At 36.1% G+C, this 22,455-nt stretch overlaps 1 protein-coding gene across 1 annotated transcript in view; it reads right to left on the bottom strand.

Annotated features, from left to right (window-relative positions):
- LOC126967404 (dipeptidyl aminopeptidase-like protein 6) overlaps nucleotides 1-22,455 on the bottom strand; it is a 133,642-nt gene that overhangs the window by 46,269 nt on the left and 64,918 nt on the right. Inside the window, exon 3 of the mRNA XM_050811852.1 lies at nucleotides 8,028-8,235. Coding sequence (XP_050667809.1) covers nucleotides 8,028-8,235 — 208 coding nt within the window. The remainder of the gene's footprint in view (nucleotides 1-8,027; nucleotides 8,236-22,455) is intronic.

The following is a 22,455-nucleotide window of genomic DNA, read 5'->3' as shown; positions in this document are numbered from 1 at the left end:
GGTTACTACTAGGACTGGCTGTTTTAATGTTAGCAGTTAGCTAACTGTTTCAGAATCTTTTAGAGGATTCATGTTCTGGGTGTAGATAAAGTCTTGTATGCAACTGTTGATAATTAGGTATTAAAACACTCATGTGATACTATTATGATAAACCCACATTCGTGTTTTAATACCCCTTATTACACAACAGTTGCATAAATAACTATAAAAATATTTAATTATAAAACGGTAATGTAAAAGATGTTTACACAAACACGAACAGCGTCTGTCGGGTCTGCTATCTGTATAATAATTAAAAAATGTGATCAGAATTTGTAGTTACAGCATAGATTCTAAATAAGACCCTACTACAAGCGATACAGCCGCTTTAAACAATTAATTTATATTAACCATAAGCGAATAAGTAGTGATTTAGTATTCGTCGGAACGGCAAACGTGAAAGAACACGTTACTGTAGTATCTTTCCCTATAAATAACTGCAGAAACTCTTCCAAAATACGAACTTATATCGATTTCAATATTAATTTTGTTGCTGTAATTTTGTCCACTGATTGCTCCACAAGTCCCTCAAGTATCCGGAGGATTGCAAACGTATACAGCAATGTACGGTAACATAGGCGGCTGTAGTCCTGCGAGGAATTAACATTTTATTACTACATAATAGCTTTAAGGGTAAATGTATAAACTTCTATAATAAAGTCCCAGCCACTGTTCAGGCATTATCTATAAATAAATTTAAATGTTTTATAAAAAAAATGGCTCTGTCATAAATCCTATAACTCCACTGCTCAATATCTAAATGATCGGACAGCCTGGGACTAGATTATGATTTCTTTATAGCGATAGAAATGACTGTACAATATTGTATATTTTTATTGAAAAGAGCGCAAAAAAAAGAATGCTGGGAGAGTTTCTTGCGCCGCTTCTTCTCTCTCAGAGCGCCATTTTTTTCCGAAGCGGTAGTAGTATCTAGTAGTTATTAGAAATGACATCAAAAAGAATTCTAAATGAATCAATTTTGAGAAAATAAATGCCTTTTATGCCGTTTATAACATTTCTATAAACTTATTGGTTAGATTTCTATGAATAGCCTTCAACTGATAAACTGCAGGCAAATCAATACTAAGCCTTTACTATTTTGTTGCATCACCTTACATAATATGTATTATTGAAATTATTTGTAAAACGATGAAAATGTAAATGATAGTTAAAAAATGTGACAATAAGTTTCTTGCTACTTCTTCTCATTACCTCATCGCTTTACGAAGTAGCGGTAAATTCAATAGGAATTTTGTTTTGAATTTCATAATTATCAATATCTACATGAATAAAGTGATTTTGATTTGATTTGATTTGACTATATGTATAACATAAACAAAACTTGATTCAAGACAGTCACAAGGGGAGTCGAACTTACAAGGTTGTGAGCCAGAGAAACTGTGTAATTTTATGAGAATTTATGAGTTTAAGCTCATTATAGTAGCCCTATTTGCAAGAAAATATGTTCTTTCACGTACAACGTTAATGGAAAGAGATAGAGGTCCGCGGGATTATTTCAAGCTTTGTCTGTGGTTGACGTGGAATGAAAATTTAAGCAAGAAAGTTCAATCAAGAAAGATTAAGCTATATTAACAGCCGTTCCCAATATACTATCTACAGTTAGAGATAAATTACTAACTTCTACTCTCAGTAATTAGCTGTAAGTTCAAAGATAGTTTAAACACTCAGCATTTAAGGTTAATATAAACAAGTATAGAAAATAAATTAATATTTTTTATTTATACATAAAATTTGTTAATATACCAGAAATAAACCAAAAAGAAAAATATTTTTAGATAATAATGTAATATTTTTTTAATTAACGATGTAAATAAATTTTACATACCGACAATTAACCTCAAATCTATAAATGCACTCAAAACAGTTTATTCAAATCAGTTTTATCACTAATATTCAATTTATATAGATATACTAATAAATTATTAGTAAATACTATCACCGTCGTGTATGAAATTGATTTAATAAAAACACCAAAATAATATTTATTTATTCACACTGTTTAATTGTACTGTTACGAAACACGTGTTCTAGATATAAAAATACTAGAATATACAACTTGAACATAGTTATCGATTTTAATGCCACCTAGAACTAACTTCACGATGTATAATTCAGGTGTCGGTGTGCGCGCGCATCGTAAAAATTCACTCAATTCACTCCATCGCGCCTAAAGAAGTATAACTTCAATAAAGCTATATTAACGGCCGTTCCCAATATACTATCTACAGTTAGAGATAAATTACTAACTTCTACTCTCAGTAATTAGCTGTCACTAATCTGAAGTTGTCCCAATATACCCGATAAGTCATTCTTATCACCTTATATTGGGACGCGTGAATTGCAATCTCCATACAAACTTCTAATGCTGGTAAGCTAAACGTCCTCCCATTGACAGACAGCGTGTACGGATAAGTTAGTGTCGATAAGTTTATTGGGACAGAAAAGTCAACGATAGTTGCGATTTTTATCTCAAGTAGGCCACAACCGGAGATAGACTGAATATTGGGAACAGCCGTAAATGATGCACTACCACCACTCGTAAACATGTAGGTATGGATTAAAGAAGACAAACCAGGGTACGAAACTTTAAATAATAACAGATACGAGTACTCAATCTAGTTTTGAAAAAAAATTTTGTAGCTAGATTTAAACATATACATAGTAAGCAAGCAAAAGGCAAATAAAAAAAAACTCCGAAAATCAATATTTTCACAAATATTAGTCAGAGACCAAAACTCTGAGAAACTCTACAAAAACATAACATATCTGCGTGGTAATTTCTTTCATCGCAATACAATTAAAAGAGATAGCATGTGATAAATCATCCAAAATTAATTTACGTTAGCGCCACTTATTGTTTTTCAATTTGTGATCATATCAATCATTACAATGAAAATATTCGGCTGGACCGATTTTGATGATTCTCAATTCCATCCATATCTATATATATATAAATGAATTGCTGTTCGTTAGTCTCGCTAAAACTCGAGAAAGGCTGGACCGATTTGGCTAATTTGGGTCTTGAATTATTTGTGGAAGTCCAGAGAAGGTTTAAAAGGTGAATAAATAGGAAAATGCTGCTAAATTAAATAAAAACAACAAATTTGTTTTTCCTTTGATGTGCCCATACATAATAATTTCTATGAGAGAATTTATTGACGCACGGTTTGACAGTTCTGCTGTGAAACAATTTCATTACGACAGCAGGGTGCATATTTTACGAAGTAATTTTTGATGTTATGATATATTATTGACAAATTCATAAAAATCATTATTTTATTTATTACTAGCTGATACCCCGCGACGACGTTCGCGTACGTATTTTTACACCATGGGTTACATTACTGGACTTTTAGTAGGGATCCCTATTTTTTTTTAAAATGTTATATAGCCTATAACACTCGGGGATAATGTAGCTTCCCAACAGTGAAATAATTATTCAAATGGGTTCAGTAGTTGCGGAGCCTATTCAATGCAAGCAAACAAACATTCAAATCTTTTCTCTTTATAATATTAGTATAGATATACAGAACAACGTCTGTCGGGTCAACTAGTCTTAATATATATATTTATTTTGTGCGTTGTAACTGAACTCCTCCTAAACGGCTGGACCGATCTTAATGAAACTTTCTGTGTGTTTTCAGGTGGATTCGAGAATGGATTAGATTCACAGTTGAACTACCGGCTTTATTTTATATTAAAGGCTGGACTGATTTGATTGGTTTAGAATTTAGATTCTCAATTTCGTCCATATAATATAATTCTCCTGCTCATGTGTATGTTAGTGATCGCCACCTAGCGGCTGGACCGATTTTTCAAATTTATGACGTGCGTACAGGACAACGTCTGTCGGGTCCACTAGTTAAGATATATAATTGCACTACTTACATACTATTATTACTACGTAGTATTGCCTCGTGTAACATTTTAAAGTAAGTATAAACAAGATCTGTTTACAGACCGTGTAATGAGAAATGAAAAAGAATAATGCACCAGTGGGAAGCTCCATTGCACAGGATGCCGGCTAGATTATGGATAAGACAACGGCGCCTTTTTCTGCAGTGGAGCAGTAATGTGTAAGAATTACTGTGTTTCGGTCTGAAGGGCGCCGTACCTAGTGAAATTACTGGGCAAATGAGACTTAACAATTTATGTCTTAAGGGGACGAGCGCAGTTATAGTGCTGCTCAGAATTTTTGGGTCTTACGAGAATTCTGAGCGGCACTGCATTGTAAGGGGCAGGGCGTATCAATTCCCATCAGGTAAACGTCCGGCTCGTCTCGTCCCTTATTTTCATAAAAAAGATACATAAATTTTGAAGGATCATGTTTGAAGAGTAATCTTATTGCAGGCTTAGCCGTGTTCTATCAGAAACAAGGTAGGTGGGCGTTACACGTTTTACAAATGGCTTATTTCATTCGGTCATTACACTTTCATAAAAAGAGTAATGACTCCGTCGAGTTCAATCCAAACGATAAGATTTAATCTAACGTAAATATAGCATTTCAGCGTTATATTTCAATTGTTCTTTAATGTTATTCTGATAGGTTTAGCTTAAGGTCGATGTACACTACCAAGGTTTCGTTAAGTTTTTTTTTATGACAATAAGGGACGACATGAGCAGGACGTTCAGTTAATGGTAATTTATACGCCCTGCCTTATTACAAAGCAGTGCTGCTCAGGATTCTTGAAAAATGAAAAATTCTGAAATAAGATGTTAAGTCTCGTTTGCCCAGTAATTTTACTAGCTACGGCGCACTTCCGACCGAAGCACAGTAATGTTTACACATTACTGCTTCACGGCAGAATAGGCGCCGTTGTGGTAACCAATCGTAATCTAGCCGGGATCCTGTGTAAAGGAGCCTTCCACTGGTTAAAATATATCTAAATGTTATTTGCTAATGATTTTAGTGATATGGATGATATTAATCTAAATAATAATCATGCTTAAAATTTCAAAAGACAATTTTTTTTTTCTTTTTTTTTATGGAATAGGGGGACAAACGACCGTACGGGTCACCTGGTGTTAAGTGATCACCGCCGCCCACATTCTCTTGCAACACCCGAGGAATCACAAGAGCGTTGCCGTCCTTTAAGGAAGGTGTACGCGCTTTTTTTGAAGGTACCCATGACGTATCGTCCCGGAAACACCGCACAAGGACGCTCATTCCACAGCGTTGTAGTACGCGGAAGAAAGCTCCTTGAAAACCGCACTGTGGAGGACCGCCACACATCCAGATGGTGGGGATGATATCTTAACTTGTGGCGAGCCGTGCGAAGGTGGAATTCGGCGGCGGGAATCAGGTTAAACAGCTCTTCGGAACACTCACCGTGATAAATGCGGTAGAAGACACACAATGAAGCGACGTCTCAAAAGGATATAAAATAATAAAGGGATGGCCTCCGGTGTGTGGTGTGGTAATTAACCCGGACGAGTCTGGCCCGATTATGCTGACGTCATAAGACAGCAGCGTGACTCTCCCACTTCTAAAAAGTCCTTAGTCGCCTCTTACGACACCCATGGGCCTGGGACTCCCCTATTCTTTTTACGCCCCGGGGAAAGTACAGGACAACAATTAATTATTAGGTACTGAAAGTGGCGTCATAAAGATCAGCAGTATCTCATCTCTGGTCTGGTACACCTCTGTATAAGCTCAAACAATTTGACCGCAAATCAGAACTGCTTGGTGTTACTTAGAGACGTCCCTTATTGTGTGTCTTCTACCGCATTTATCATGTTGAATGTTTTGAAGAGCTGTTTAACCTGATTCCTGCTGCTGAATCACACTTTCGCACGATACGCTACAAACTTGGATATCATCTCCACGATCTGGAGTTCTTGGATTCCAGTATAGTACGATTTTGTTATTTCGACAGTGTTTTCAGGAGGATACGATATGAGGACTTTTCAGAAAAGCTGCAGAAACTCTTCTAAAAGGCCGGCAACGCTCCTGTGATTCCTGTGGTAATACAAATGTGGGTGGCGGTGATCACTTAACACCAGGTGATCCGTACGCTTGTTTGTCCTCATTTTCCATAAAAAAAATCTCATGGTTAGATGACGACTACGTGCTTGTCCACCTAAAACGGAACCAGATTTTTTTATGGAAAAAGGAGGACAAACGAGCGTACGGTCACCTGGTGTTAAGTGATCACCGCCGCGCACATTCTCTTGAAACACCAGAGGAATTACAGGAGCGTTACCAACGTCTTTTGAAGGTACACATGTCGTATCGTCCCGGAAACAACGCCTAAGGAAGCTTATTCCACATCATTGTAGTACGTGGAAGAAAGCTCCTTGAAGACTGTGGAGGACCGCCACACATTCAGATGGTGGGGATGATATCCTAATTTGTGGCGAGTTATGTGATGGTGGAAGTCGGCAGCAGGAATCAAGTGAAACAGCTCTTCGGAACAATTCCCGTGACAAAATTGGTAATAATAGTAGATTTATGGAATGATAGATTTTTATCGGATGGACCACCTCATGGCTTGTGATCACGGCAGCTATATATTTACAATAACAGCAAATAATTACATAAAATGAAATAATTACATAAAATGACATGATTGTCATGCAAAAGTTCTTACAAAATATCAAAAATATTTGTATATACAGGTTCTCCCAGACAGAATGGATAACCCTTCAGCGTCTTGTGATATTTCGTTCGTATTGTCAGTACACTAAATGTTTATAAATACAATATTATTACAAATATTAAGATAACATAACACAAAATAATATCACGAACATCATTAAACCATTATAGCTTCGGAAAAATATCGAGGTTTGCTGTTTTGTTGTTCAAAGTATAATCGGCGACCGAGGTTAAAATCAAACTTAGGAAAGTTTTCTGTTGAGATTCGATATAGTTCTTGAAATCAAAGTCAAATAATAAAGTCATAGATGCCAAGAACTGAAATTTTTTCTTTTTCAAACTTTATTGTATATCAATAAGTACCTACCATGTAATATAATATTAGTGTTGTGTAGTAGGAAAATCTATTTTCGTGCGCATCATCTATAAAATAGTTAACTGTAATTCTTACAAGAGTTTAAAAAAAATGAATTCACTGAAATTGGTACAAGGCATACCTCATGTACATTCTTGCGCAAATTTGAACATAACTATCAATGTTGTGGTCGGTCCACATCGGGGAAATTTTTCTAAGTTAGCTTAATGTATAGCTGAACTATTTGCGATTACAATTTGAACTCACCCTAAGTTGTTTATTTAGGGCGAATGCACAATTTAGCAATGGTATGTTGTAATGAAACATGTGTACAAAAAGATCAACGGTCAGATGTAGTAAGAAATGTTTAATGTTTGCGAAAAAAGGCACTGCTGCGGTACTTTCAAAAGTAGCCTCCTCCCGATGCTTCTAGACAGGAATTAGGATAGTTTAATTTCCAGTTCCATTTCCATTTCAGCCAGAAGATGTCCACTGCTGGGCAATAGAGTCTCCCAAAGATCGCCATGACGATCGGTCCAGCGGTGTCCTCATCCAACCTATTCCGGCGATCTTGACCAGGTCGGCGCTCCATCTTGCGGCGGGCTTACCCACACGACGTCTTCTGGTACGTGGTCGCCATTCAAGGACTTTACTGCCCCAACAGCCATCTGTCCATCGAGCTATGTGCCGACTGCCACTTCAGTTTCGCAACCATCTGGTCTGTTCTATGTCAGTGACTTTAGTTCTCTTACGGATCTCTTCATTTCTGGTTCGATCTCGCAGGGATATTCCGAGCATGGCCTCTACATTGCCCATAGTTTAATTATCTATTATTAATTAGACGACCCCTAAAGCCCGGTGGTTAGTAACCCTGCGTACAGAGATATCGTTGTCTTGTACCCATAGCACAGCCTATGCCTAGTTTGGGGCAAGATAATTTGTGTTAGAGTGTGTCAATATTATATTATTATTTACATATTGTATATTAAAGTTATAAGTATAAAAACAACATACCAGAGAGCCAGGTCCCGTTGAAGGGCTTGTAATGGTCGTCTAGCACGTCACTGAGCGTAGGCCTTTGCCCCCGGCCTCGGCCGTCGTCTCCCGCCGGCGTCAGCAGCGCTATACTGAACACGATCAGCCCCAGCACCGCGGCTATCACCAACAGCGCTATCAGGATGCCGCGCCAGTTCCTCTGGGTCGGTGTCGAAGCAGCCAATTCCTAGGAGATAAATATTTATCGATTCAGAAACAAAATAGTCATTTATAATATACTAGCCGTTCCCGCCCGCTTCGCTGGGTGAATTTTAAAAGGAAGGAACGTTGGGATTCAAAAAATAAGTAGCCATAAACTATGTAGGATAAATTTCGCATCGGATGGTGCTAGTTTCATCTCGATCAGTGCTTTAGGCGTGATTAAGCTTCAAACACAGACCATTTCATTTCATTACAAAATATAGATATGCCTACATACACAAATTAAATTTGAAAACAAAATTTATGAACAATGTGGTACTTTAACCCGCGAACTCTCCCGTTTAGTGCGAGCGCTCTTCCACTGAGCCAAACGTTCGTGACGTCACGCTCATAAATCTTGATATGTCTTGTTCAACTCTCACGTCTCTCATGATCTGTCTCATGGAATCATAAGATTGTCAACGGAATTTCAGAAAACAGCGTGCGAGGAAGTTGCTTGAAAACGCCACATATCCGATGCTGAGAAACTTGACGTCAAAGTGTAAGTTAATATTGGCATAAACATGTTAGATCGATGTTACATAAATATTATAAAGTGCCATTTTTATGACGTACAAACAAATTATACAAAATACATTATACATTACTAAATCATTTAATATAAATTTAATCTAAACATATTAATATAAATTTAATTAAAATTTTAAACAATTATATTATTATTGTTAGTAGCAGTATTATTTATTATTATATTATATTATAATTGAAAGTATTCGTCTATTGAAAATAAGCAATTTTAACTAAGGTATATTTTCAATGAAGATGAGAAATTACAATTTGACGATACCAAATCACATCCAAAAGAAGAGAGTTATTATCTTTTATTATTATTTTTGGGATATGATTATAGATTTTTATGCACATACAAAGACAATTTCCCTAAAACAATAGGTTTATAGTAAGGTACTAAATTTACAAAATTCGAATCGAAATCGAAAACACAGCACTTGAGAAAACTTTGCACCTAACATGTCTTATCCGATGCACTCTACTTTTAACTGGAATAAAAACTACTATCTAGTAAAAACAAGCAAAATCAACGGACAGTGCTAGTGGCTCATAAATTCCACTGTGTTCAACAAAAATGTTCGCAGTTACAAAATATCATTGGTCGGTGCACGATAACGAAGCGGTATTCAGAAATAATTACAATCCGGGGAAATCCCGATTTCCCGCATAAATTTTAAACGAAAACATTTTCGCTATAATTGTGGATTTTGAACCCGAATGATAACGGTCGTGGTTTAATTTCGCTGTAATCAAGAGCGTGTGTTCCGAGTAATTGATCATTCCGTTTTAATTCTCCCATCTATGTTTATATCAGATACCCTCAGTTACTCTCAGTTGTCATCATGTTTACGAGGCGATCATTTTATTAATTTATTGACAACGTATGTAATAGGATGACGGTATCGCGAGAAAAGTGCAAAGAGCAAGTGATACACGCACTATTTGTACGGATTGCACCAGTTCGGTGATAAATTTGATTCACTATGAACATGCATTGTGAATATTGTAATTAGTGACAATATAAAAAAGGCTACTATCATATTATACTGGCATTAGCATTAAAAAGGCGTGTGAAGAGAAAGAAATGGTTAACATATTGGCTTCAAGACAGAGATAAATTGACGCACGTAAACTTGTTGAATTAGATTCGTTTATACGGAAATGGTAATATATTAAGAGTATCAATTGTTTTGAACACAATTGATCGTTCGTAAGTGCTCCAGTAAGTGGTCGCTAACTATGGGCCTTTTGAGAAAGCTCATGGTCGCTCAGAAGGCTATGGAGAAGGCTATGCTTGGAGTTTCCCTGTGAGATCGAATCAGGAATGAGGAGATCCGTAGGAGAACCAAAGTAACCGACATAGTCCAAACGATTGCGAAACTGAAGTGGCAGTGGGCAGGGCACATAGTTTGACGGACAGATGGCCGTTGGGGCAGTAAAGTCATCGAATGGAGAACACGTACCGGAAGACGCAGTGTTGGTAGGCCCCCCACAAGATGGACCGACGATCTGGTCAAGATCGCTGGAATACGTTGGATGAGGGCAGCGCAGGACCGATCGTGGTCGAAATCTTAGGGGGAGGCCTTTGTCCAGCAGTGGACATCTTCCGGTTGATGATGATGATGATGATGTGCTCCAGCGGAGATAGCAGCCTTATTCTGCGCGTCCTCCTCCATCGCTAACAGTATTGGTATTGACATGATAAATATCGACCAAAGACTAAGCGCTCGATAGTTTTCGACAATACTTAATGCAGATCGAAGATTTCTGGATTTTTAGAAATCAAGCGATCCTGGACCGAGAACTAAGTACCGTGATATATCTAACGTGTAGCATTCGCCTATGCGTGAGACCTTGGAGGGATAAACGGGAATAAGAGGAAGATCGGTAATGCGATGGAAAGATGATATTTTGCGGGTTTCGGAGGGAAACTTACGCGCGATATACTTACTCATAGGACACGCTAAAGAATGCCTAAATTGTATACAATTATGTTAAAAATAGGACAAAAAGAAAAAAAAAATGGAAATGGAAAACTTGTGCCATCTTACAGTACCCACTGGTCACAAACTGTGATACTGAGTACTGACGTGTATTTGGACAGATTTTTGAAGGCGTAAAACAATTAAACAAAGACTAAACTTTCAAATTTTAAGTATTTTATAATTATCTAAATCTTCGAAAGGTCAACCATTTACTTACAAATACATAATATTCAAAAACATACATTTTCAATTGAAAATAGGATCGCTTATTGAATACTAAAGCTGCTTATCAAAAGCTGCTTAAGTCAAAATCTCTGTAACACGAATATTTTTTTGTCTCATAAATCGACAGGCACCTAATCTTTATCTTCCGCCCGCTGTTCAAAATCTTACGTAGCAATCAAACGGTACATAATATGCAGATGAGACAATCTGGCATTTGTATGCATTGTTCATTTTAAATTTTTTATGTTATTATTTATTAATAAATTGGAAAACTATTAATGAATTTGTATGTTAGCCATTTCGGAATAAAGGATCTTGGCTTTTATTATTTTTTATGAGAAAAAGTGACGGGACGAGCTGGCTGTGCTCCTGATGGTAAAGTGATACAACCTTCTGCAATTGCACTCGTTTCTTTGAGATATAACGTGCTAAGTAACATAAGTTCAGTAATGTCACTAGCTACGGTGTCCTTCAAACAGTGAAAGAGATAGTGGTAGCACACATCAGAGCAAGACGCTGCTCTGGCACCAGCCAGGCGGCTTTCGTGTGCAAACAAGCCTCCCACTAGTAAATTAATGGGCTGGGCACTCTGTAAAAACATTAGCTTTCTATGCCAGGGAACTCAAATTACCAAACGATTTTGGGCATGGGACCTCCTTCTAACATGGGCTAATGAAATGTTTTTTTTTTAAAGTACAACAATGCTACTTACCACTAAAATATTAGTAATTTTATAACATGTATAGGTACACGTGTCACTTATAAAGTCTTGACAGATTCAAATAATAACTTATGCTAATCAATTTCAATCAATCAATTTTAAACCTACACCTCAAAACCAGCGCAGATTCAATTGACGACCTAAAATGAACTGCTTTGCTATTTCATACCACGACATCAATTGAGCTACCCAATTTAGGTTGACGTCAAATCAAGTCGGAAATTGAATCGCAAACTGTTTTAGTTCCTTCATTCATTCGTACCATGAGGTAATATTATGTGTCAAAGTGAGCGATTAAAAAAAAGTTACTACTTTCTTTGCGGAAACTGAATCGTTTTGTAAATAACTTTTACAAAGTAGTGAAAACATATATAAAACTTAACTTCATAAAACATACAGAACAGGAAAATTTAATTGATGAAAGATGAGATGAGGATACTTTATTGGACTTTTTTTGTATACAATACCAAAAATGAAATTACTAAAAACAAGGCAGTAAGGCCTCTGGCTATAAAAGCCTGTTCGCAAGAACGAATTAAAAAGAATGTACTCTATGCTCTTGTCAAATTAAACATGAATGCGTTCATAACTCGTTTTAATCAGTTTATTTTTACGAAAACACCTAATCAAACCTTTAATTTTTAATTTAAAGACCTGTATATATATATTACAATTATTTAATACTAAAAAGGGCTTAATGGCATAAAATCGTTTCGAAACGAAACGCATATGGTTCGAGTATGAGAGACAGACTTATGTAACTTACACTTATGTATGTACGTCTCTTTCTTACACCGCGGACTACAGACAAATTTATTTTGATTCAGTGATTCAATTTATGTACCTAAACTGAACTGCATCGGAATTGAATCGCTAATTAATAGTAGATGGTAGGCCTGTTGGTTTAACTATTGTGGCTGTGGATATAATACAGCTCATTGACGAACAACGGACCGACAGATTGACAGGGGAGTCTATGGAGAGTTTACTTTTTCTTAATTTCGTTTTTATAGTCATTGATACCTGTAATTATGCTGAGCTTAAGCATAAGACAGACCAATACAAAAGTCGAATAAGCGTTTTATCAAACTCATCTAAGTTTTACGTAAGTAAATCTGAGCAAAGTGATCCATAGATCCCATTTTTTTTATGAAAAAAAGGCACGAGACGAGCAGGACGTTCAGCTGATGGTAATTGGTACGCCCTGCCCATTACAATGCAGTGCCGTTCAGGATTCTTAAATAACCCCAAAAATTCTGAGCGGTACTACAATTGCGCTCGTCTCCTTGAGACAAAAGATACTAAGTCTCATTTGGCCCGTCATTTCACTACCTACGGAGCCCTTGAAACACAGTAATTTTTACACATTACTGCTTCACGGCAGAAATAGGCGCCGGTGTGGTACCCATACGGCCAGCATCCTGTGCAAAGGAGCCTCCCACTGGTAAGTAAGTAGAATCTGAGCAAAGATACTCTCTATAGATCCCATTCTAAATAATAGATTTGCAGTTGGTTATTTCCAGTACAGTAATAACATGATGTTTGATGTGAAATACTAACATCAATCTGCCAGCAATTATGAATTTATTTAAAAAATAAATGATAAAATCGGCTTGAAAAATAAATAATTTGCGCTGAAGAGTTTCCGCTGCTTTTCCAATTCATTTACTTAATGAAGGCTGAATACTGCGGATGTTGTGGATATCTTATTTAAGTTTAAAACACTCGCAAAATATTAAATGTTTTTCATATTTTTTACGATTCTGTTTGTTTAATTACGAGAATCATTTACAACAGGTGGGGTTCAATTAACTCATGTGATAAACTCAGCTGGTATATATATTCTTGATAATGTTATGTATGTATATAGGCACATAAGTGAATTTGAGTTAGTAAGTGTTTTGTGGGGCGATGTATATGCTTTAAAACAAGACCCCAGAAAATGTTCAAAACAAAAGTATTATAATATTCAAAAGAATTGTTAAAAACATTTGTGTGGTAAAGGTTACTATTACATAAATGACATCTCAATGATACCACAGATTGAGAATGGAGCGACCGCCCTCAGGCTATTAAATAATATGTTTAATTGTACGATATAACTTTGTTAATATATTTTTTTATGGAAAAAAAGCCCGCTCAGTTTGTCACGCCCGTTCTTCTCAGGTGCGAGACATTTTTTTGGACTGGGTGGTAGTTTTTGACTTTCAATAAGTGTCAATCATCCTACTTTGAATAAAAATATTTGAATGAAGAATGATATGTAAAGATGCAGTGAAAAGTGTCGATGACGCAATGGAATAATAGGTAGAGATTTCTCACCACATTGCTACCGGTTTGTTCCTCACCGGCCACCTACAAATGTGTTTTCGGTTTTTGAATTTATATTTAACGAAATTCTACGCTTTGTAGAGTCGTATGAGAATTTTCATGGTTGCTGAGAGAGCAATGGAGAGAGCTATGCTCGGGGTTTCCCTGCGAGATCAAATCAGAAATGAGGAGATCCGTAGGAGAACCACAGTTCCCGACATAGTCCAAATGATTGCGAAACTGAAGTGGCAGTGGGCAGGGCACATAGTTCGACGGACAGATGGCCGTTGGGGCAGTAAAGTCCTCGAATGGCGACCACGTACCGGAAGATGCAGTGTTGGTAGGGCTCCACAATTTGGACCGACGATCATGATCGCCGGAATAGGTTGGATAATGGCAGCGCAGGACCAATCATTATGGCGATCTTTGGGGGGGGGGGGGGGGGGCATTGTTCAGCAGTGGACGTCTTCCAGCTGTTGATGATGAAGATCGGTTATGCTATTGTGATTCCTTCAGTGGAACAAGAGTGAAGAGAGAGTACAGGTTCAACATATGCTCGCTTTTTTTATAAAAAAAACACTTCAGCTATATATTAAGGAACCATCTCAATATTTAGCAAATTTCTTGTTAGAAAATGAGTAAATACAACAAACTGAAATGAATATATTTTGATATCGGTATAAATTTCCGTTGAGTTGTATCGCCTTGAAGGCTTTCACGCAACGCTCGTGTTAGCAACTGTCAACAACTTCCCACAGCTGACATGATAAAGAGGGAAACTTTGTCAATTCCGTGAGTCATGTAGTGTCGTTATTTATATCGAAATGATTTAATATTAAATTGATAGATTCTGTATCTGTATCTTGACGAGGGTGGTTTATTAGTGTTGTGAGTGAAGATATCAAGGGACGGCTTATGGTTTCAATCTTTATTGGGTGTCCATGTTGACGAATATCCTAGGTGTCTATCCTGACAGACAGACACCAAGGATATTCGTCATTTAGTACCATACACAAAACAATTAAAAAGACAAATCCAATATTTTCTCGAATCATAAACGAAACCATATGTTAAAAATCTAACCAGTAATCCCTTTAAAAATATACCAAGAAGATGAAGCGATTTTACAATAACGGGAATAGGTTGAATTAAATTAAATTGTCATATTCAGTGGGTTTTATCTAAAATGATCACCATTATCATCAGCCGGAAGACGTCCACTGCTGGACAAAGGCCTGACCCATAGATCTCCACTAGGCTTGGTCCTGCGCTGCCCTAATCCAACGTATTCCGGCGATCATGACCAGATCGTCGGTCCATCTTGTGGGGGGCCTACCAACACTGCGACTTCCGGTTTGTGGTCGCCATTCAAGGACTTTACAGCCCCAACGGCCATGTGTTCGTCGAACTATGTGCCCTCCCCACTGCCACTTCAGTTTCGCAATCATTTGGGCTATCTGATTCGATCTCGCAGACAAACTCCGAGCATAGCCCTCTCCATTGCCCTCTGAGCGACCATGAGCTTACTGATCAGGCCGTAATTGATTGTTCCCGCGGCTCTGAAACCTTATATACTGCAGGCGGTAAGCTTTTAAAGTAAATAGTTTTTATCACTTTTGTACTCATTTACAGTAGGTATAATATGCATTTTAGTAAATCTTTATAGAATCTTCTCGTCCCAAATACCGCACTTTCTGAAGACCAAGGTTTTACAACCAGTGTGTGTTTCCAGTGATGACTTACGGTATGCAGACGTGGTCGCTCACTATGGCGACCATCACGTCTCCGTACCGTAAGTCATCACTGGCAACACGCACTAGTTGAAAAACCTTCCCTTCAGACACTGCGGCATTTGGGACGAGAAGATGAAGATTTACTAAAATGCATATTATACCTACTGTAAATGAGTACAAAAGTGATAAAAACTATTTACTCTAAAAAGCTTACCGCCTGCAGTATATAAGGTTTCAGAGTCGCAGGAACAATCAATTTATGCGACTAATCATTGCACCATCGGAATCGATATATTACATAACACCATCCAACGAGTAACATCGATGGCGTGAGATCGATAAACCCCGTGAGTGATAATTATAATAAAGTTTCATTTTAATTCATAATTCTCACGAATAAATTTAAATCATTATTTATTTAAAAACCCAGGCCATATCGATCGGCCGGCAGCCGGCGGGCGGTTCTAAAAATAGGGGATCCCCTCCCAACCACACCCGTATAGATAAAACACAGTTTTGCGAATTGCAATCATCTTAAATTGCTCGTCGGATTTAGAGGATTTTAGCAATGAGTGCTTGAGAATTGAGATATAAGTTGTAAATAAGAAAACTGATGACTTTATCGCTACAATATGATTAGTCCTGATTTTTGAAATAAGATAAGTACTCGAAACGAAGTTCCCTCTTAAATTAATGAATCTGTAACTAGAATAATTAAAAAAATGTTAAATATATAGTAGTTAAAAAAAGGATTGTGTGGTTTTATGAAACCACGGTAAAAGTGAAACGTTTTTTCACATAATAGACATTTAAATAAAAAAATTTGGAATTATATTCCATTAAGGGTATAAAAATCACTTTATCAATCTTAATTTTATACTTGGAAAATTGGAACATTGAACAGATTGGACATGCAACACACAGACGAAAAAGTTTGAGACGATGTAATAAAAGTTTCACTTTAAAAACACGCTACTTATAGAAAACCGAACTAAGAAATAGAAAATTTATTTTGAAATTTAAAATTAACATCAAGTCCTGCCATATAGACGATAGATGGAAATTATATAAATTAACAAAAATCTTATTTAGCAAATTGAAATATGGATTAATTATATCAAATTAATGTATTGTCATCGGTCCTCGATAAATCTACGAAGCTTGAACGAAATCTGGATTTTTAAAGTGATTGATGAATATTAAGTGAAGTAAAAAGAGTCGGTTACAAACAAACATACATTCAGGTGAAGCTAATAAAAAGCATTTAAAAAATAGAAACATTCACGATCTTTGCAATACTAATTAAAAAAAAACTATTTCGAGATAAAGTATAATAACGGAATATCCAACTTTATAACGCTACCCCTTTTCAACTCTATTGCAAGAGATGAGAAAACATATCACAGATATTAAAAGCCACTCAACTTGAACAAATTAATTTAAAATGATAAAAGCGTGTCCGTCCAAAGATTCCCTCGATCGGTAAATGGAAAAGCACTTTATTTGTGCCTAAAAGAGTTCAGATTTGCAATTCTAAAACTGTCACGATCTTAATTATGTATTGACCGCGTCACGCGCTCTCAAATTTCACTTGTTTTGGCAGTGACCACTGCGTTGGTATATGTTGATGTTTTAGCCTCAAAATGTATTGCGTGTTCGACTTTTTTTATGAAAATAAAGGATAAAACGAGCAGGACGTTCAGCTGATAGTAATTGATACGCCCTGCCCATTACAATTCAATGCCACTCAGGATTCTTGAACAACACAAAAATTCTGAGCGGCAATACAATAGCATTCGTCACCTTGAGACAAAAGATGTTAAGTCTCGTTTGCCCAGTAATTTCACTAGCTACGGCGACCTTCAAACCGAAACACAATAATGCTTACACATTACTGCTTCACGGCAGGAATAAGCCCCATTATGGTACCCGTAATCTAGCCGGCATCCTGTGCAAAGGAGCCTCCCACTTGTAATAAATTTTTCAAACTCCGACTTTAAATGAATCGACTACGCAGGGATTGCATTTAACGCGAAGTTTTTCAAAGTATACATATACGATATGGGTACCTTCAAAAAAAGCGTGTACACCTTCCTTAAAGGCCGGCAACGCTCTTGTGATTCCTCTGGTGTTGCAAGAGAATGTGGACGGCGGTGATCACTTAACACCAGGTGACCCGTACGCTCGTTTGTCCTCCTATTCCATAAAAAAAAAAATACGTAGATACTTATTTCATTAAAAAGTGGCTATAACTGCAACCTTAAGCATTTTCTTTTTAATGATATCTCTTTTAAGCGAGTATTTTAATTTATGGGCATTGAAGTAAGGGCATTTACACACTTGATTGCTGAATAAAGCTAAACTTTTCGGTAAAAAGTGATATAGAATCGGAAAACTTAATTCATAAATGAACTATATAAATATTTTCATTATAACCTTAAGATTAGCCCTGGACATTCCCACATATTGATTCCAATAAATTATTAGATTTTCTTCGCTAAATTCAATTATACTAATATGATTAAAAATACTACCCACCTATAATTCATTTACAGACTGTGTTATGCACTTATACGTGTAATAAGTTGTACTTAGTTGTAATACTTACGTAAAGGACAACACCTTTGTCTGCTAATAATAATAATCGTATTATGTACGCCATTTTAGCTAAGCAATCTCTAGTATTAGAAAAATTAATTACAACACTTACTACTTCATTAAAACAAGCCTTGTATCTCGTCCAGATTTTTGGATGGAAGTTTTTAGTCAAAAAGCTGAGGCATTGCTAATTGTGTTTCGAACCATTTCATTTTTTTTATGGAATAGGAGGACAAACGAGCGTACGGGTCACCTGGTGTTAAGTGATCACCGCCGCCCACATTCTCTTGCAACACCAGAGGAATCACAAGAGCGTTGCCGGTCTTTAACGAAGGTTCATATCTATGAACCTTCGTTAAAGGCCGGATACACTAAGATTAGTGTACCCGTCACCTTGATGTTTTGAGATGGGGTTTCTCATATAATACACTACAATAATAGTTATACCGCTGTCATGCACTAGAAATAGATTGCGGTTTGGTCCCGGACCAATACTGCAGATAGGTACTGTAAGATCTGCACAGCCTTTTGTGTCAGACATCAATTAAAGAAAAAAAAATTAATATATACTTGGTGGACTGGAATTGGGTGCAATAAATTCCCGGCATTTTATTATAATTCATTATTTTTCGTGATTCTAGTGAAAATAAAATACTTTTTAAAATCAACTGAGCATCAATGTTTTGGATTCCACATGGAAAATAGAATCATGGACAAGTGTCGATGATCACTCTATGATCATCATCAGTTAAAAATTTGAAATATTATTTTTAACAACATTTTCTAACAAATAACAATACTAATATTATGAGCTATTTAGATGTAATTTATTTTAATTTCCTCTTCGTTATTCGTGTATTTTTTATTAACATAAAAGTCATCGTATACGAAAAGGAATAAGCATCCATTAAACTATCATTAAATTATTGGGAAATGATAGCAAGAGACGGACGAATTCTATGGAGTATTTGTTGTAATTTTGCCTGGATGGATATGCCCACGAACTAGTAAAAAAATAAGGACTCCGTGTCACCTTATATAACAGTGTAGCACCAAAACAAGCCGATAAAACGTGTTAATACATAGCCCCACGCACACACTTACAGTACTACAGGCCGATAGGAGGCCATTATATGAATTGTCATCGTCTGTGACAGATCAGTTTGCGTCTCAATAAAATATTTTAAAAATGCCGTCGTGCGTTGTGAATAAGTGTAAAAAACGATACTTTATAAGTATTTGTGGCCATAAATGATTATTTAAGGGAGAAAAAAATGTGTAAATAGTATCTCCCGTAACCGCACACACACTAGCATAACGGTGCTTCACTTAATAATATCACGGCGCGGAGTCCTTCATTTTTACTCGTCCGTGGATATGCCATGCAAATATTAATACATACATGAACGAGGTTACAATATACAAAAACTTTTAGGAATAAGAAATACAAAACACTATTGTGATTTTCTCAGACTATATGTTTTGTTGGTCACAATTCATTCAAATAGGTCGGTTGTGATCACAATTCATTTGTAAATTATGCGTGATTGACAGTAAATTAAGTAGAGAAGTTAAGTGATACTTGAGTATTGATGATATGTTATATATATATATTAGGCTGCAAATGCTGTACTGAACGGAAACAGAAAGTACAACCTTTCACACGTAAGTACTATTTTTAACCGACTTCAAAACAGGAGGAGGTTCCCAATTCGTCGGTTTTTTTTTTTATGTTTGTTACTACTACTACTACTATTCTTATAATTATTTTTTTATTGGAAAGGATATACTTCGAAAATAGTTTGGTGAGTGTTTGGTTAGGTTCTGATTACAGAATCCATGGCAAAGTAACGGAACTCTTCAATTAAGCGCTTACGTTCATTGAAAAAATTAGTATATCTGCATATATTTAGACAAGTTGTTAGTTAGTGTACTACAAATTCACTAAAATTCAAAAAATAAAAAATAAAAAAAAAACAACCGACTTCAAAAGCACTATTCCAAAACAATAGATATAATATGCACTCAAAAGTATAAAAATAATTGCGTATTTTTATACAATCTAATTCTAGTTACGATTATTGTATGAGTTCATGATTTGTAACAGAACCTATATATTGTAATTAGCTTTATTTGTAAATCTATATATTGTAATTTGCTTTAAATAAATTAATCCGACCGAAATTCCTGACAAGGTGAGTTATGAGCAAGGTTGTCGCATGCGATACACCATCAGGTGCACTGTCAGAATATGTCTCCCAGCATATTGGCGACACAGTCGTAAATAACGCGTGAATATCCAAGTTATTTATCTGTAACACGTGACAACCGCGTTTTACGATCATTTGTTAGTCCGTGACAGACGACAGTTTGCGAGAAGTAATATATGGGAGCTAGGAGTTGGTGGCACACGACCGCACGTTCGCCAGGGTAACCTCGTGCGGGATAGGAACTCGGATACTCATTACAGTTTAATAGCACATATATTATTTGAATATATAAAAAGCTTTTGTCTGATACTTTAATATCTATGTGAGTATCAATGAGATCTTTTTTATTATTGAAGGTAGAATCAGAAACGATGACCATCATGTTCACGAAGCATCCTTACACACACAATGAGTTCAAGCCCTAAAGGTTGATGCATCCAATATACGATAATTTATATATAATACATTTAATTGTTTATTTCTTTTCAGGAAATAATCTATATTATTTAAACACGATTCATACATTGGATGCAGCAACTACAAACTAATTTGTTATGTATATTACAGCCATTGTAAAATACTCTATTTGAATGATAAGAGTGGCCGTTTGTTTCTTGTATGTTCTTCTCACGAGCTCAACTTTATGCGAACATTGGTAAATTCAGTAATTTAAAAGAAATATTTGTAGTGACGATTCAAATGGCTTAGTTAAATCCTATTTGAATAAAGTTTATTTGAGTTTGACTTTGAGTTTGAATTTTTCGCCTTCGCACTCTTGAAACACTATACAGGAAAAACGGAAGTGAAGATAATATCGACTAGTGGAATAGAAATTCTTTAAGGAGAACACTCTGGAGGGACGCTTCCAATTAATATGGTCAGGATGGTACGAACTTGTAATTTTTTTAAAGAAAACATTTTTTTGTAACTAAATAAACTATTTGTATTGTATTAACCATGTCGTTTGGTCGAAAGTACAGTGAGGGCCGATCCGTTCGAGGAGGACGCGAAAGCCGTGTGGTTGGGCTTTAGGTGAATTTTTCATGACGTATTCCAATAAGATTTTCCAATAAGGCTACGGCATTGGAAAATCTTATTGGAATTAACAATTAAGGTAATTCATAACATTCATATATAATAACAGATAACACACATTTTGTGAAATTTAAAAAAAAAAAATATTTTTGTGAAAGAAATCATATGATCATATTTTGACGTGTCCACTAGTAAAAATAATACAAAGAATTTAATTGCAATATTATTATTTGAAGAGCGGCGATATCACAGCACGAATCTATCATAAATCGTGTTTTAAATACCATCACTGGTGGCCGGCGCCGGGTTTGGCGCAAAAAAAGCAGGTAGTTTCTGCGGGCGCGCGGGACCTGTTGGCATATCAGTGGGTAAAGAAATATTGAATAAAACATCTCGTACACCCATCGCCAATTTCTCGCAAGAAAAAGGAAGTTATTTCACGCCTAATGATGAGTAATTTAATATTATAAGTTTTGATATTGTGAATTATCTAACATTCCTTAATGTAAAAAAAAGGCGATTTTGCTTTTAACTGAAGCACCTAGCACGAGAATGTATAGTATTATGTTTGTATTTGTACTCTCATCAATTTGTAACTTACACTGTTCCTGAAAATACACACACGAAAAAAATCACGAAAATAAAATAAATACCAACACGAAATAAGTACGAAAGCCAATTTACCGCATGACGCCTCTGCACTATAGGCGAGGAGACGGCGGCGTCTAGATTCCAGACGTGTTCAGGTTAAGTTGAATTTCATGTAAGTACACATGCTCGAGCAATATTGAAACATTATTCACATTTATATTTTGCACGAGACTTTGTAAGCCTTAACGTATTGTCATAAAATAGAGG

Source organism: Leptidea sinapis, chromosome 13 (genome assembly GCF_905404315.1).
Source record: "Leptidea sinapis chromosome 13, ilLepSina1.1, whole genome shotgun sequence".
NCBI classification, from domain to species: domain Eukaryota; kingdom Metazoa; phylum Arthropoda; class Insecta; order Lepidoptera; family Pieridae; genus Leptidea; species Leptidea sinapis.
The sequence above is the reverse complement of the archived record's forward strand: the minus strand, read 5'-3'. Positions and strand labels throughout refer to the sequence as shown.